Below are 13,173 nucleotides of genomic sequence, written 5' to 3'. Positions count from 1 at the left end.
AAGCGATCTAATCCTGTTTACATGAAATAAGCTGCTCCCGAGCAGGTTTAAGCTAACGGACCTGTTGCTATGACAGCAGCTCCGGGATGAGCTTCGAAGAACCAAACGATCCAAGATCACACCAAATCGTCAACATTCAAATCCAGCTAACCTAGTTAACGACGTACGAAGAACGGGCCCCTGGACTGCAGGCTGGCCATTTCAGTACATGGATCCTCCTCCTACGCAGCCATGATGTTATAATTGTTGCAGTATGTGGTCTGGCATTTTTATGTAGGAAAATGCAAGGTTTTCCATGAAAGAGACGACGTCTGGATGGGAGCATATGTTGTTCTAGAACTTGGATATACCTTTCAGCATTGAGGGTGCCTTTCCAGATGTGTAAGGTGCCCATGCCACATGCACTTATGCAACCCCATACCATAAGAGACGCAGGCTTCTGAACTGAAATCTGATAACAACTTGGGTTATCCTTGTCCTCTTTAGTCCGGATGACATGGTGTCCCAGTTTTCCAAAAAGAACTTCAAATTTTGATTCGTCTGACCACAGAACAGTTTTCCACTTTGCCACAGTCCATTTTGAATGAGCCTTGGCCGAGAGAAAACACCTGTGCTTCTGGATCATGTTTAGATATGGCTTCTTTTTTGACCTATAGAGTTTTAACTGACAACGGCGAATGGCACGGTGGATTGTGTTCACAGACAAGGAAGTATATTCTGGAAGTATTCCTGAGACCATGTTGTGGTCTCCATTACAGTAGCATTCCTGTATGTGATGCAGTGCCGTCTAAGGGCCTGAAGATCACGGGTATCCAGTATAGTTTTCTGGCCTTGACCCTTATGCACAGAGATTGTTCCAGATTCTCTGAATCTTTGTATGATATTATGCACTGTAAATGATGATAACTTCAAACTCTTTGCAATTCTTCTCTGGGAAACTCCTTTTTGATATTGCTGTACTATTGTTCGCTGCAGCGTTGGGGGAATTGGTGATCCTCTGCCCGTCTTAACTTCTGAGAAACACTGCCACTCTGAGAGGCTCTTTTTATACCCAATCATGTTGCCAATTGACCTAATAAGTTGCAAATCGGTCCTCAAGCTGTTCCTTATATGTACATTTAACTTTTCCGTCCTCTTATTGATACCTGTCCCAACTTTTTTGGAATGTGTAGCTCTCATGAAATCCAAAATAAGACAATATTCTGCATGACATTTCAAAATGTCTCACTTTCAACATTTTAAATGTTATCTGTATTCTATTGTGAATAAAATATAAGTTTATAAGATTTGTAAATTATTTCATTCCTTTTTTTACTCACAATTTGTACAGTGTCCCCACTTTTTTGGAATCGGTTTGTAGAAATATCATGATTCACAACTTATCAATATTCTTTCTTATGTTGGTTTTACTATTTTGCAAGTGTCTGAGCATTACAGCCAAACTAATTTCCCTATTATAAAGACAAAGTCTTTCAAGGTGTATGTAATGATATAAACTTCCTAATCATCCGGAAGAAGGAGACGGGAACCGGCGCACAATCAAATGAAACTTTAATAATCTCAAAATAAACACAAAACAGCGCACCAGCCCCTCACGGACGACTGGTGCGCATAAATCAAAACCAAAACATAAAATATGTCCCAGGCCTGGTCCTCTCTCGTCCTTCACGGTCGTCACTCCAGTTTTATATCCTTCCATCTCATACGTGGGACTCGATACCGGCGGTGGGGCGCAGGTGCAGCTCATCTCCAATCACTACACATGGCCTCACTCCTCGTTCCCACGCCTCTCGGCCCCGCCCCACTCGCCACAGTATAAGGAAAAGAAAAGAAAAAAAGAATGGCAGATATTTAGGCCAAAGAGGGTGAAGATAAAAATCTTTGTTCTTATTTTTTAATGGTAAAGTGCTTTACCTCAAGGCATTTAGGTTATTTCTTATTGTTGTATTTGAAAAAGTACACATTAACCTTTGCTTATTGTTCCCATACTTGGTGTACTGTTTTATGTTCTCACATTATATATATATATATATATATATATATATATATATATATATATATATATATATATACAGTATATATATATATATATATATATATATATATATATATAACAAATGGCCTTGTGGTTAGAGAGTTAGACTCGTAACTGGGTCGCTGGTTCGATTTTCTGAGGCAGCAGGAAATGACTGAAGTGTTCTCGAGCAAGGCACCTTTCCCGTTTGTTCTGCAGTGATAGCTTCACACTGCTTACTACTTATAGGTAGCTTTAAATAAAAGCATCTGCCAAATTAATACATGTAAATGCAAATGATGATAAACATTCATATCACAGAATATATTTACAAATATATGTTACAAAGCTATATACGGTAAAATTTACAGACAGCTGGTTGTTATTACAAAATACATTGAGTCATCCTGGAGAGGTTAATTTTGCGATTACATCTAGCTGGACGTACGATTTTTCTGTTTAATACATTTACAGCCAAAGTAATAACTACAGGAACACAAACTAATTTGAAATAAGTTTTGTCCGTTTAAAATCAAATCAAATTATTTTTATATATTATTATTTTAATAAATGTTATTAAATTGCACCAGTCACACTGACTCGCATTAACTGGATAATCCTTGTGTTACCAGTTTACCAGTTACCAGCAGACCTGAAAATGTTGCCTTCACTTTGTTAAACCGTTCTGTCCTCATAAATCACTTTTGTCCTTATAATATACAATGTTTTCACGTTTGTGTTTGCGTTTTTAAGGTTTCATTTAAATATGTAAATGGGGGAGCATATAAAAACATATGGCTTGGTTGTCCAAGGATAAGAGATTGGAAGACATAAAGCTCACACATACACACTAAGTGAAAAAGATGAACAGAAAAATAATTACTCTTGATTCTGATTGAGCTAATTATAGCAGCATTATTATTATTATTATTTTTTTTTTATTGAATTTTATGTATGCTTGGTTAAAGAGATGAGTTTATAGACTTATACTGATCAAGTGTGTCTAAATTCTGAACAAGGCCGTGGTGGCTTTCAAAGTTTAGGAGCGAAGTCAGAAAACTGTTTACGACCTTATAAAGGATTTTTTTATATTCAGGGCATTATTTACAGACCAGAACTTTGTGACCAGTTCTAAGCCATTTGTCCTCAGGTCAGCAATGTCATGTGTGTGTGTGTGTGTGTGCGCATGTCTGTGTGTGCAGTTACACAGAACCACATACTGCACTGTGGATACAGCTGCCGGAAAGTGTTAAGTCATTTATTAATTCCTCTTTGAGCTGTTCTCACAATAGGCTCTAAAACGCTTTTCCTGGTGAGTGTTTGTTCTCGCATGCATATATGTAATTGTAATATATTTCTGTGTAGATATATGTGTGTGTAGATATGTATTTTTTTACCACTTCCTTTCCAAAGGAATTGCAATGTGTCACAATTCATTGTTATTTTTTATAATCATTCTTTGGTTTTGTTATTTCTGGTTTCTTTGCTTTAGAAATGATTTTCAAATAGAATTAAACAGAACAGGATAATTGTTGTAAAGCACATTAATGTGTTCATCATAACTCAAAAATATTCTCATTGAACATAATGTTATTCCCATTATACTAATGAAGTTGTGCTGTTCGTAGCTGTATGTGGATAAACTGATCAAGTGTTTTTCAACACTTCATTCAGCTGTTTTGACGTTCTTCCTCCAGGCATCAAGATGAACACGAGTCAGGTGAATGCTTCACTCAAGTGTGAGAGGGACACTAGAGTAACGTCTGTACTCTTCCCTTGCCTGTATGCGGCTCTCTTTCTGGTGGCTTTGGTGTTGAACAGTCTGGCCGCATGGATTTTCTTCCAAATCCGCAGCAGCTCAACGTTTGTCGTGTACCTGAAGAATGTAGTTGTGGCCGATCTATTGATGACCCTTACTGTGCCTGTGAAGGCACTGACCGATGCGGGCTTGGGTTCCTGGCAGCTCCGGGCTTTTCATTGCCAGTACTCAGCTGTGCTCTTCTATACCACTATGTATATAAGCATCATTCTCCTCGGACTCATCAGCTTGGACCGGTACCTAAAAATTGTGCATCCCTTTGGGAAATGTGCTCTTCAGAAGGTCAGAGTTGGTCAGATACTGTGTGCAGTTATCTGGGTGGTCATGTTGTCACTGGCTCTGCCAAACGTTATCCTGAGTAACCACATGCCACATATTTCCTCTGGTGCTAAGCTGCGATGCACCAAGATGAAGGGGAAGATGGGACTCATGTGGCATGAAGGCTTTAACTACTTCTGCCAGGTTGTTTTTTGGGGTACATTAGCACTTATGGTCATCTGCTACACCTTCATCAGCAGGAAAGTGTTTGAATCATACCGTGCGTCACAAAGCAGCAGTGACACAGCCAGCAAACAGACCACATCTAAGGTATAGTGCACTTTCTGTTACCTGCAAACACTAACATTCTGTAAAGATGCAGGAAATATAATTTAATAACACCAACACTGCACTTTTTGGATGTCTTATCCAACTCATACATTATAGGTCTTAGATTTGAGTTAAAACTAAAATGTTAAGTTCAGAAATGTTGCTGTTGTTCTGCCTCCAGTAACTGTGATGGCAAACACTAATTCAGGGAAACGATGCACGTAAATTAATGGAGACATACTGTATACATTTGTTAACACATTATTTTAAAGGTCAATTCTCATTATCAACAAACCATTAACTATGTATTTTGCGTTGTTAGAATAATTTGCTTCTTTAAATTTACCTTTAAGACTCTTCACCTTCCTATTGCACTGTAGCGACGTTCTCCTGTGTCCCTATTCTTTCATTTCATGTGCTATTTTCAAAAACGGAGTGGTTACAGTAGGATCCTTCTAGTTTAGGTTGAATTGAAGTATCTCCATAAATATTAATCAGGGCTTATACCCCACTCTCCCTCCACTGACTCTGTCCATCACTGTTTTCCATATCTAGTCAAGTTTTTAATGTTACTGTCTGTGTCAGTTGTGTCTAGGGCTAATTTGTCGGTGCATAATATGTGGTTCACACAGATCTGGGTCTGATTCAGGACCACACATGTATGTGGTCTAAATCTGATAAGAAAAAATCAGATCTGGGCAAGATTTGAGTGTTCACACTATCTCTGAAGAAAGTCTGACCTGGTCACTTGACCCCCCAAAAATCAGATTTGTGCCACTTTTGCCTGCAGTGTGAACGGGGCCTATGTTAATAATAGGCATTCTAATAAGCAATTAGTTAATAGTAAGAATTGGACCCTATTCTAAAGTGTTACCAAACATTCTGTTTAGCAGTATGCAGGGCTTGAAATCAACTTTGTTTTTTTTTGTTTTTTGCTCAACAGCCACTGTGGCTAGTGGTTTTCCAAAATTACTAGCAATGTTGTAGTTGGGAAATTATACTTTATATGATGTGACGGGGTGAAGAAGCACATGACACAAGGATGCAGGTAAGTTCCCCCAAGGGTGGATTTTTAATAAAGTGTTTAAGGGAGAAATTACCAATGTGAGGGGTTTTAAGAGCTTGGTGCCCGGTCTCTCTCGCTCTCTTTCTTCCTCCTTCCGTGTGCAGTGCTGTGTGGGACCGTGAAGTCCGTGCGTAGTGGGGGGGTGGGGGTGGGATGGGTTTAGCCGAGTCTTTGGAGACGTATCTCACCTCTGTGTTCATCTGCGGGGCTTATGAAGCCAGAGCTTGATGGGGTGCAGGTGTAGCTGCTCAGCCCGTGATTAGTAGGTGCAGGTGTGACAGCTCCATTTCCAGGGTGACGGGACATGTGTCAAATGCACCCCCCCCCCCCCCCCAAGCTTCGTCCTGTTTCTGTGGAGAAGCGGGAGATTGGGGGAGGGCAGTGAGTGGATGTGACGGTCGTGCACCAGGAAACACGAGGAGAGGGAGAGATCCAATTGCTGGTACTTTATTAGACAGTGGACCCTGACAGACCTGCGAAAGCTGCCCATATCCTATAAGAACGTCGGTGTTCGCATTGGCCATCCCCGCACGGTTTTGTACGCTCTGCTGGGGTCAGCTTTCAGCTGATATATGTCCTCGGCAGCCACTCAACATAACATCTGATGAGGCCACGGCCCACTTGGTAGCCTAGGTATTTTGCCACAGCGAGGGCCAGGTTACACTTCCGTGGGTTGGCAGTCAGCCCAGCCCAGCGGAGTTCCAATAGCACCTTCCGCCGCCGCTCCAGGTGGTCCTCCCAAGTCTCTTGATGTGAATGATGATGATGTCATCGAGGTAGGTGGCCACATAAGCTTGGTGTGGCCGCAGGAAGACGTCCATTAGGCGTTGGAAGGTCGCAGGGACCCCGTGCAGGCTGAAGGTAAGGACCTGGTACTGCCAGTGGCCACTTGGGGTTGAGAACGCCGTCTTTGGTTTGGCCTGCTCTGTTAAGGGGACCTGCCAGTGGCCTTTGGTGAGGTTGAGGGTCGAGATGAACCGGCCCTTCCCAGGCGATCTAACAGCTCGTCAACCCACGGCATCGGGTAGTTGTCGAACTCGGAGACTTCATTCAAGTGGTGGGAGTCATTGCAGAAACGAAAGGTGCCATCAGGGTTTGGAACCATGATGATGGGGGCTGTACCATGGGCAAATGGTTGGACGACCCCTAACCTCAGCATCTTCTGTACTTCTTCCTCGAAGGCATGTTGCCAAGCCTCCGAGACACGATAGGGCCGCTGCCGGACAATGACTCCGGGTGCTGTGTGGACATCGTGCACGAGCATGTGGGTCAGCCCAGGCTGGTGAGAAAACACATTGGTAAACTGACTGACCAGGTTTTGCAGCTCAGACTTTTGGGCGGCTGAGAGGTGAGGGTCCATGTCGACAGCCACGGCAGGTAAGTGAGCGAGGGCTGAGAGCTGGGGCATGGTCCCGACCCAGCGCTTCAAGAGATTCACATGATATAGCTGGTTTTCTCTCCTTTTTCCAGGCTGCCGAACTCGGTAAGTGATGGGGCAGATCCTTTCCGTGACGGTGTAGGGACCTTGCCAGCTGGCCAGGTATTTGCAGTCGGCCATGGGGACGAGGACCATGAAGTGATCTCCTGGCTGGAACTCCCGTGGCTGGGCCGCCCTATTGTAGTGCCATTGCTGGGCTTGTTTGGGCCGAGGCGATGTGTTCCCGGATGACGATCTGCTCCCGCATCTCCCATACGTGTTCCAGCATGATTCAGTGGACGGCTGGCTGTTTTTCCTAAGCCTCTCTGGTGACGTCAAGCAGGCCGTGGGGCTGTCAGCTGAAGAGGAGCTTGAATGGGGTAAAGCCGGTGGATGCTTGGGGTACCTCTTTGAAGATTACATAGGGCAACACCTTGTCCCAGTCTCGCTTGTCCTCGGCAGCCACTCAACATAACATCTGATTTAGCGTTTGATTGAACCATTCGACCAAGCCATCCGTTTGGGGGTGGTACACAGTGGTACGGAGCTGTTTGACTTTCAGGAGCTTGCAGAGGTCAACCATCATCCGGGACATAAACGCGGTGCTTGGTCAGTCAGTATCTGGGTGGGTACAACAGCTACTGAGCGATGGCTTTTGCGGTGGCCTTACAGAGGGGGACGGCCTCAGGGTAGTGGGTGGCATAATCCAGGATGACCAGGATGTATTCATGTCCCCGGGCGGACTTCGGCAATGGCCCCACCAGGTTCATCCCGATTCACTCGAAGGGCACCTCAATGATCGGCAGTGGTATCAGCGGGCTGGGGGAGGGGTGCATGGAGACGTCCGCTGGAAGGTGGGACAGGCTTGACAGAAGCGCCTCCAGGCCCGGCAAGTGGAAATGGTCGTGTATACGTTGGACTGTGTTCTGGGCCCCAAAGTGGCCTGCCATGGGATGTGCATGTGCCAGCTCCATCACCGCTTCTGTCTTGGACTGCGGGACTACCAGCAGGGTTTTTTCCTCCCCCCTTCGCTTCGCGACACAGTAAAGCAGCCTATTTTTTACAATGAAGTGAGGAGTTGGATGGGGTGCCGGCTGGAGCTCCTTCCCATCAGCGATCATCACTTGGGCCCAGCAGTGTTTCAGGCGGTCATCCTCATGCTGCTCTCTAGCTAAGGCTTCAGCCCCAGTCACCTGTTGGAAGAGGTCAAAGTAAAGATTAGGGTTATGATGGGGTGATTCATCATTCATCATATCCGAGGCCAGCAGCACGGGGCGCCGTCAGGGCTTCTTCGCTGCCTTTCGCTTCTGGCGGTTCCAGGCAGGGCTGACAGGCTGGCTGGTGGTGGCGAGTAGGCAGTCAAATCCCAGCCAATCCCTCCTGAGAAGTACCAGGACTGGCAAATCCCTGACAATCTGACTTCTACTGGCCAGACGCCTGGTGGCACTGTGATACCACGCCGGCACTTCCCTGGTATCGCCGTGTACACAAGTGATGGGCAGCCGTGCTTTGGTTTCAGCCCATGGGGGAAGGACAGTTGGCTTGATGAGGGTGACCACGCTACCGGAGTCCAGGAGGGCGAGGCCGGCCATTTACCATCACTGCTCCCCACAGGCCCTGTTCCGGGGTTTCCGCGTGTACGGCACAGCATGCCAGCCAAGCCCGTCCAGGGGAGTGGGGAGGGGTGTGCATGGGCTCATCTTGCGGGCCGGGAACCGCTGGCCTGCTTTCCTGGTCACTGGGTGCCCTCCGATGTGCGTCGCTCCTGGACCACCCTTCAGGGAACAGGCAGCGCTCACTCCCCAACCTCCCAGTGTTATGTGGCCTCCGCCGATGTTGGTGGGGTTCCGCATGTCGGTTGCCTGATGAAGAGAGTGTTTCCATTTCCAGACGAAGCTGACGAGAACTCGGGACACGTGTCACAATGATTAAAGTTACTGCATACTAAAATGTGCTTATTGTCCTGATCACTGCCTCAAGGAACACGGAGCCGTGGATAATCGTGGATAAAACACATGGTATATCCACACTGGGAACTAAAGAAGACACGAACACAACATAGATCCGACAAAGAAACATCAGGCACACTACACTTATTATACCAGACTTGCAACAACAAAAAAGATCTGCAGAAGAAACAGATGTACCTGGAGTGGCATTTAGATGCATATATGCAGAAAGTTGAATGAAGCTGAAATGTGAAATTAATGCATTTATGCTATAACAACTGATATAAAATAATGAATAAATATAAAATAACAACTGCATAAATAATGTTATGAGCTTAGTGCTTTAAATCAGTTTTAAATATACAAATATGAAATGTTGCAAAAGATGCAATGATACTACATTTAAATATGAAAGTGAACGACAAGTAGGCGGCAGCAAGTGATTCACCGAGTCATTCGTTCAAACAATTAATTCACATGCTGATTCATCCATTCAAGTCTTCATGAATGGGTTATTGAATCACTGACTCACCCTAATAATTTAAATACCCTGAATCGTTCAGTAATGAAATTATGATATGTGTTTCTCAGAAATGCACAGTTGTTCTGCAGTGATCTTTGTTTGGTTAGTGGGAGAGAACATCTTACATGCCACTGATGAAGTCAACCTGCTTTTGCCGTATTGGTGGGTTTTATTGTCCAGCCCTGGAATGGATAAAATTCAGATGTGTTCAGTTAGCTGCATACATGCCATGTTATAATTATTATTATTAATAATAATAATAATAATAATAATAATAATACATATTATTTGATGACACCTTTCAAAACACCCAAGGACACCTTACAAAACAGATTAAAACAAGTCCAAACAAATTATCAATAATACAATCAACTAATAACAACCCACAAAACAAATTTTCTGGCCCAGCTCTTGGCCAAACAATCACTTTTCCCCTTGGCCCAAGTACCGGAAAGAATAATGGCCCTGAAGTGGCCCAGAACTGGATTTAAGGGCCACAAATAGGCCATAACCAGCCTGAATCTCAGCCAGTAATCAGAAAACCTTAACTGGCCCTGAACTGGGCCAAAACAGGGTTTTTATTGCTGGTGCCAATTTTCAGCCTTAAGTAAACCAGAATCCCCAAATCTGAATTACACAGACCCAAAACAGAATATTAATATTTGATATTATTGTGTTGTGTATTACTACAATCACCCTTATTCATTTTAATTACTTTTCTTCATGGACTTAAGCAAAATAGTTCTCAACACCAATATGATTGCATTACTTAAACATTGTATATATTAGTATATCTATTATAATATATATATATATATAGTATTATAAAGAACCGTCAATTGGCCAATTTAAGTGCAGTCAGTTTCTGCAAGTAAAATTAGTTAACTCATAGGATTGCATATTAACACTGTATCGGTTAATGAAATACGTTTTTACTGTAAATTTAAATAATTCTGTAAAACCTAAAATGTTGCCACCATATTTTTTATATTAAAGAGCCACACAGATGGGAAATCAAAAATGACCTGTATTACAGTGTATGATGTAGCTGTCCATCAGTGTAAACAATGTGCAAAGTAATTAAACCAAAAAGTACTCTATTTATAAAGTTATTGGCTTCTAAAGTAAGGAGTCGACTCTGAATCGCTGAAACAAGTCGTTATAGATTTCAAATCTTTTGCCCATCTCTATGTACGTCACTAGGAGCACTTTGCATAATAATCTCCGCCTACCGTGTTGGGAGAAACTGACCTCTGACCTGTCCCCCATACACACACACACAGACGCTCTGGTTGGTGTGAGAGCATCATGTCGAGGAGACAGTTTGTTTTATTTTCACTGCCAAAGAATGAAGATCAGAAGAACCAATGGCTAAGATTCATTTTCAACACAATACCAGAGCAGTACAACAAATCCCTTTTGTTGTGTTCACAACATTTCACTGATGACTGCTTTTCTAATCTCGGTGAGTACAAGGCGGGATTTTCAAAGCGTTTGGCCATAAAAGAGGGTTCACTACCAACTTTATTTAGACCAACGAGCATCTCCGAATCACAACGTGAAGTATGATTATGAAGTTATGTGTTTGTTTTCTCCCGAGCGTCTTATCAGTATGTGTGCTGTCTGCAGCCTGTCTGCTCTGATCTTCATTTACAAACACGTCATTAAAATGAAGTGTAACTCTGTGAATACTCAACGAAGAGACATGAGAGAGATATCTATAGAAAGCTTGACATGTCTACTTTAAAACTAAACAAGTGCTGCTAACAGATATTCTGTGATAAAGTAATCCATATGAAAACAACGCGATGTCTGTTTTTCACGTCTCCCTTCACTATATCTAATGTGACCACGCCCCCGCGCTGAACGCGCTATTCAGATTCAAACTGAAGCGCGCGGCTTGAATACACCCACACAGAAGAAAAAGCAGCGAGACTGTTCAAGTTTTTTATTTTACTGTTTGCTTCGCGATGAGAGGAATAAGACATAATTCACCCCAGAAAGATGCTAACGCATTGTTTACCATGATGTTGTGCGCGGAACAACCAATCAAACCTGACTATGTTAGTTGACCAATCAGAACACAGTATGTTACCGAAAGGTGGGGTTTAAGGAAACTGAATCTTTTGAACAGCTTTGCGCGAACCGTTTGGGGATCTCTGAGAATTGAGGTAACTTTAAAATGATATTTTGACAAAATGACAATGTTTTTTAACCTTGGATGGATTTAAACCTATTGTACAGGTCTTATAAACAGTGATAGGAAGCTTAGAATTGTCATCTTACTGGCTCTTTAAAGTTCTTGCAACCACAGCTGCCTCTATTTTACGTAGATTTTTTTTTTTTTTTTTTTTTTACAGTGCTTTCTAAAAACTAACCTTGAGAGCTTAGAGATCAGTGTAATATGTCAAAGTTTATGTACAGATTTCTTTGTGGCACAATGGTTTATCAGGTCTATATCAACACATTCAGCAGGACACTCATGCTGTTGATGCTGCTTTCTTGCTTTCAGGTCACACGTCTATTTTCTCACACAGTGAAAAGCACCATCAAACGAAAGCTTATTTAGAACTGTAATAATAACATACTAGCAAATACTCATATGCTCACATGTGTTGGCACTCTGGAGAATGCTAAAGTTTAATTTTATATCATCGAGAAAGGTAGCCTGTCATATGCCATAAACCATAAAATACAAAAAAGATTAGAGAATCTAGTATTTATTTATGTTTTTTTCTTTTTAAGAAAATATGCATACGTTTCTGGTGTACAGTGTGTTAACCAGTACTAAACTGTCCTCTCCTCCACAGGTGTTTGTGGTAGTGGGTGTTTTCTTTGTTTGCTTTGCACCCTTCCACCTGGCCCGGGTCCCTTACACCCTCAGCCAGACCCGCAACACCTCTGCCCAGTGCTGGGCCCAAAACCAGCTGTACTACACCAAAGAGATCACGCTCTGGCTATCATCTACTAACGTGTGCCTGGACCCTCTCATTTATGTCTTCCTGTGTCGAGTCTTCCGCAAGAAGCTCACAGCCACGCTGGGCCGGCACCCGTTCCCACACGGCTCTCTGACAGAGACCTCCACCAAACTAGAGATGCCCAACAGAGCCCACTGCAACGCCCTCCACGATTCAGCTGGTCATTAACAGCTTTCTCCTCATACCTGCCAAAAATGTATTGTGTATATATATATATACATATAAACGAACTGTTCAGTTCATTGAATGTTACATGGTACATAGGTGTCAGATCAACATTGCCAGGGTTATTTTTCCTGTCTGCTTCATTATCAGAAACCACAGCAGTTTCAATATCCTTTCTAGTAATCTTGCCCTTACAGTCTCCTCTTCCTGTGAACAGCGAGGCAGAACGTTTATTCAACTGAAAGCTGGTAAGAGTGTGTGACGAGTCCCTCGTTACTTCCACTAAGACCGGTCAGTGGGTGTGGTTGGAAGGCTCGTCAACGGAATTGTGTACACCTGTTCCTTCCCTATATAGTGTCAGCTCTGTTTGGTGTGGAGTGTGAACTCCCGGTTGTTTGGTTTTGCTTTGGCTAGTTTGAGGTTATGATTAGTTTAACTCGGTTCTGTTGGATGCTTGGAGCATTCGTTTGTTTGAAGGAATCGTGTTTTGGTTTGTTGATTTCTTATTTTATGTTCTTTATTTATATTAATAAATATCTTTGTTGCAACATACCAACCTGACTATGTCCTCCTTCCCATTTGTCACGGCTTTGAGCCGGTCGTGACAAATGTGGGGGCTCGTCCTTAAATTTAAGTGATTTGTTTGGTAAAAAT

At 43.0% G+C, this 13,173-nt stretch overlaps 2 protein-coding genes across 3 annotated transcripts in view; one reads left to right on the top strand and one right to left on the bottom strand.

Annotated features, from left to right (window-relative positions):
• Window positions 1–13,173, bottom strand: part of LOC113115415 (tyrosine-protein kinase receptor UFO-like) — a 1,029,470-nt gene that overhangs the window by 675,703 nt on the left and 340,594 nt on the right. The window lies entirely within an intron of this gene.
• LOC113115435 (P2Y purinoceptor 13-like) lies at window positions 3,230–13,164 on the top strand. Its single transcript, XM_026283006.1, has 3 exons — window positions 3,230–3,326; window positions 3,712–4,421; window positions 12,187–13,164. Exons 2-3 carry the CDS (start codon window positions 3,720–3,722, stop codon window positions 12,520–12,522), a joined length of 1,038 nt encoding a protein of 345 aa, XP_026138791.1. The 5' UTR covers window positions 3,230–3,326; window positions 3,712–3,719; the 3' UTR covers window positions 12,523–13,164.

Source organism: Carassius auratus, chromosome 15 (assembly GCF_003368295.1).
Source record: "Carassius auratus strain Wakin chromosome 15, ASM336829v1, whole genome shotgun sequence".
In the NCBI taxonomy this organism is placed as follows: domain Eukaryota; kingdom Metazoa; phylum Chordata; class Actinopteri; order Cypriniformes; family Cyprinidae; genus Carassius; species Carassius auratus.
Note: the sequence above shows the minus strand (reverse complement) of the source record. Positions and strands in the feature narration are given on the sequence as shown.